At 35.6% G+C, this 3581-nt stretch overlaps 1 protein-coding gene across 1 annotated transcript; it reads right to left on the bottom strand.

Moving 5' to 3' along the window:
• Nucleotides 1-1641: 1641 nt before the first annotated feature.
• On the bottom strand, nucleotides 1642-3030 carry LOC144889010 (uncharacterized). Its single transcript, XM_078768819.1, has 4 exons — nucleotides 2877-3030; nucleotides 2634-2786; nucleotides 2179-2308; nucleotides 1642-1958 (listed from the first exon to the last, which is right to left on the bottom strand). The coding sequence occupies exons 1-4, from the start codon at nucleotides 2930-2932 to the stop codon at nucleotides 1659-1661; spliced, it is 639 nt and encodes a 212-aa protein (XP_078624945.1). The 5' UTR covers nucleotides 2933-3030; the 3' UTR covers nucleotides 1642-1658.
• Between the last annotated feature and the right edge of the window lie 551 nt (nucleotides 3031-3581).

Here is a 3581-nt window from a genome sequence, read left to right as displayed (position 1 = left end):
GACTTTAGTTAGTTTTTATTTGTAAATAAATGGAGGAGAGAGTGAAGGCATTCCTTAGGATTCTTTATGTTTTAAAAATAAAGATTGAAATGTATATGTTGAAAACCAAAAAGGTTTTGATACTCTGTCGGAATTTTTCTGATAAATAAATATGAGTTATTGTCTCAAATGTAAAAAGAAAACTAAATCTAAAAATATCTCTTATGTTAAAGCTAAAAATAATAGAGTTTATCAAAAAGGAATATGTCAAGTATGTGGCTCTAAAAAGTGCCAATTCATCTCTCCTAAAAGAGGAGGAGACATACAAAAGTTTCTGTCAGGAAGTAAATTTACAACAACTGGAATTCCAGGGGAATTACACCTTCCAGGGTATTCTTTCTGTGGTCCAGGAACAAACTTGGATAAAAGATTAGATGAGGCTGACAATCCTAAACCTTGGTCTAAACCTACAAATAGGGTTGACGAAGTGTGTATGAAGCATGATATTGCTTATGGGAAAACCACTACGTTGACTGAAAAACATAAAGCCGACAGCGAAATGTTGTATAATTTGTCTTTGATACAAAATCCAACGTTGAGAGAGAAAGTTGATAGGTTTATTGTGAGAAATTTGATAAATGCTAAATTGAAACTTGGTCTTGGTTATTCCTCAAAAAACTATTAGGCTCTAATGATGTCATCAAGACTGAGGAGCTTTTGGCTGAAGAATTACACAAACCTATAATCACAAAGTTTAAAAGAAGGAAGGTTTATTCTAAATACACCGACCACATATGGTCCGCTGATTTAATTGAATTGAATAATGACAGGGGATACAGGTATGCTTTAACCGTTATTGATTTGAGGAGTAGATTTGCCTGGGTTGTCCCTTTAAAAAAAAAAAGGGGTGATACTTTAATGTTAGCCTTTAAGCTAATATTTGATCGGGATAAAAGGAAACCAAAGAAGTTATGGACTGATGAGGGAACAGAGTTCTATAACAAAATATTCATGAAATTTCTTAAGGGGAAGGGTATTAAATTATACAGCACCTTTAATGAAGGAAAGGCAGTTGTTATTGAGCGTTTTAATCGTACTTTGAAAGAGAAATTATATAAAAAATTCACACAACTCGGTTCTCAAAAATGGGTGTATTTAATTCAGGATATTGTAGATAATTACAATAATACAGTTCATTCATCAACAAAATCAAAACCATCAGAAACATTTACAAAATTAGAATATGAAAAGGAGATTAATTTGAGAAAGCCCAAGTTCAAAGTTGGTGATATGGTAAGGATATACAAATGGAAAAGCCATTTTGAGAAAGGTTATACACAAAAATGGACTCGTGAATTATTTAAAATCATTGATGTAATGGATACAGTCCCTTGGACTTACAAATTAAATGATTTAAATGGAGAAGAAATCTTGGGTTCATTTTACTCGCAAGAATTACAAAAAACAAAGCTAATAATTCATTAAACAACATTTCTATTCACCCCACCCAGATTAGCTAATTTAATTAGTGGTAATAAAAAAAATATTAAATAAACAAAAATCATAAGCCACACCCACACAGACCACGCCCACACAGACCCCACCCACACAGACCCCGCCCACACAGACCACACCCATCATCCCCCACCCCCAGTGCGTCCCCCACCCTTGATCCCCCCTCATCCCACCCCCACCTTCCCCACACACACAAGGGGAGGGGAGGGGTGGGATGAGGGGGGGCCAAGGGAGGGGGACGCACCTTCCTGTCCCTTTTCCTTTATTCTCTTTTTGTAATTAAGAATTAAATAATTGTAAACAAAACAAATATATATAAATATTGAAAACATTAAAATCTTTATATTATTAAAACATTTTTCTTGAGGTATACATTCAACTTCTCCCCAGCATAAGTCATCAATTTCTTCCCAGCACAAGTCAAAGGTTGGTTCAGCAGATGTCTTCAGGTTTTGAATCTCTTTCTATTAAAGACAAGAGGGGAGAGATATTTATTTCATATTTATGTTCCATGTCAAAGCGTCTTGAAAAGCGCTATACAAAATAAATGTATTATTATTATTATTATTAATATAGGGTCGGATGCCCTTCCTGACACCAACCCTGAATCACCTCTTACGATGCGCAGGGATATGGTGTACCTATTATAAACGGTGAACCACACACACGTACACACATGCTTACCTCGAAAAAATCCAGCTTAGCGTCAAGATCGTTGAGTTGAAAATGTAGAGGTTCACAGGTTGGTAGGAAATAACCACTCCTTGGGGGATCAAAATCATCCCACTCAAAATTTTGGTCTTCGAGGTTAATACTGCAAACAAAATAAGGAGAAATTACTATTATATGCTGAAGTAAGCCTGACAAAACATCACACACACGCACACACACACACACACACATTCACAGATACATACACACACACACACACACACACACACACACATACACACACACATACACACACACACACACATACACACACACACACACACACACAATCTCATTTTTTCATTTCTGTTCCTCACAATTCGATCTCTCTATTTTAATCACAGACACACATGCACACACATACACATACACACACACACATGCACACACACATGCACACACCTCTCGTTTTTTATTTTCTATCATACCTTTCACGTGAATTTTCTAAGAACGGTGAAACATTGAATTCATTCTGAGCCCACCATCTCGGAGGTAGGTTATTCAAACCCGTATTCAGTTCGTTGTGGAACTCTTGAGAAACAACTTGAAATTCTGCCAGGATATTTACAATATTTGAATTGCTGCAATGAATAGGAAAAATAAATTATTAGTTGTATAATTAATCACATACAAAGCTCTCATTAACAGTGTTTAATACCAAATGAACTTACCAATGTCCTGGCGAGTATTCTTCATCAGAGGAAAGACTGGAATAAGACAAGCTCATCTTCGTTCACAATGTTTAAATGTCCCATTCGGAGACCTCTCTTTTTATAATGAACAAAATGTATTTCGGGGAACTGAAGTGCTTGTCAGCTTTTGGAAACTGAGGGCGTGTGTTTGTGAAAAACAGGAAACAAGACAAAGAGAATTCCTTGGAAGTTATCCAAGTGAAACAACGTCATTTCTCAACAGTGAGCTATTAATTAGAAAAGGTTCGAGTGGTATATAAATGGAAAACAAAATGAATGTAAAAAATATCAAATAAGTATAATTGAAAAGGCAACTGGTAAAAAAGTTCACAAAACAAATAAGAGAATTAATTTAAATACCGGTGAGTTGGATGAGACGGTGAGGAGAGTTGTAGGAGAATTAAATTATTTCCCACACATAAACAAATATTTGTAGGGTCGATGTTTGAGTGGGTAAAAGGTTCATAAGGTCAGAAGGATCCCACAACTTTCCAGTATGTGTGAACCCCTAGCTCAATTAAAATATATTCATTATGTATTAGCCCAAGTAGATTAATTGACTCATGGTCCAAAAGGATCACAGGTTCACACTAGAGATCTGTGAACCCCTATCCCTCACACATACACATAAGTTAAACCTCAACTAAAGTTGAGGCTAAACTTTTGTGTATGTGTGAGTCATAA

The sequence above is a fragment of the Myxine glutinosa genome, unplaced genomic scaffold, assembly GCF_964187855.1.
Source record: "Myxine glutinosa unplaced genomic scaffold, kmMyxGlut1.1 SCAFFOLD_556, whole genome shotgun sequence".
In the NCBI taxonomy this organism is placed as follows: Eukaryota; Metazoa; Chordata; class Myxini; order Myxiniformes; family Myxinidae; genus Myxine; species Myxine glutinosa.
This window is presented reverse-complemented; position numbering and strand designations above follow the sequence as displayed.

Bases quoted from the DNA above. Each gene is read 5' to 3' on its own strand.
- LOC144889010 (XM_078768819.1), bottom strand. From the start codon at position 2,932: ATGAGCTTGTCTTATTCCAGTCTTTCCTCTGATGAAGAATACTCGCCA. The intron at 2,787-2,876 runs GTAAGTTCATTT...TATTCATTGCAG, and splicing joins GAATACTCGCCAGGACATTG to CAATTCAAATATTGTAAATA. The intron at 2,309-2,633 runs GTATGATAGAAA...TTTTGTTTGCAG, and splicing joins TTAGAAAATTCACGTGAAAG to TATTAACCTCGAAGACCAAA.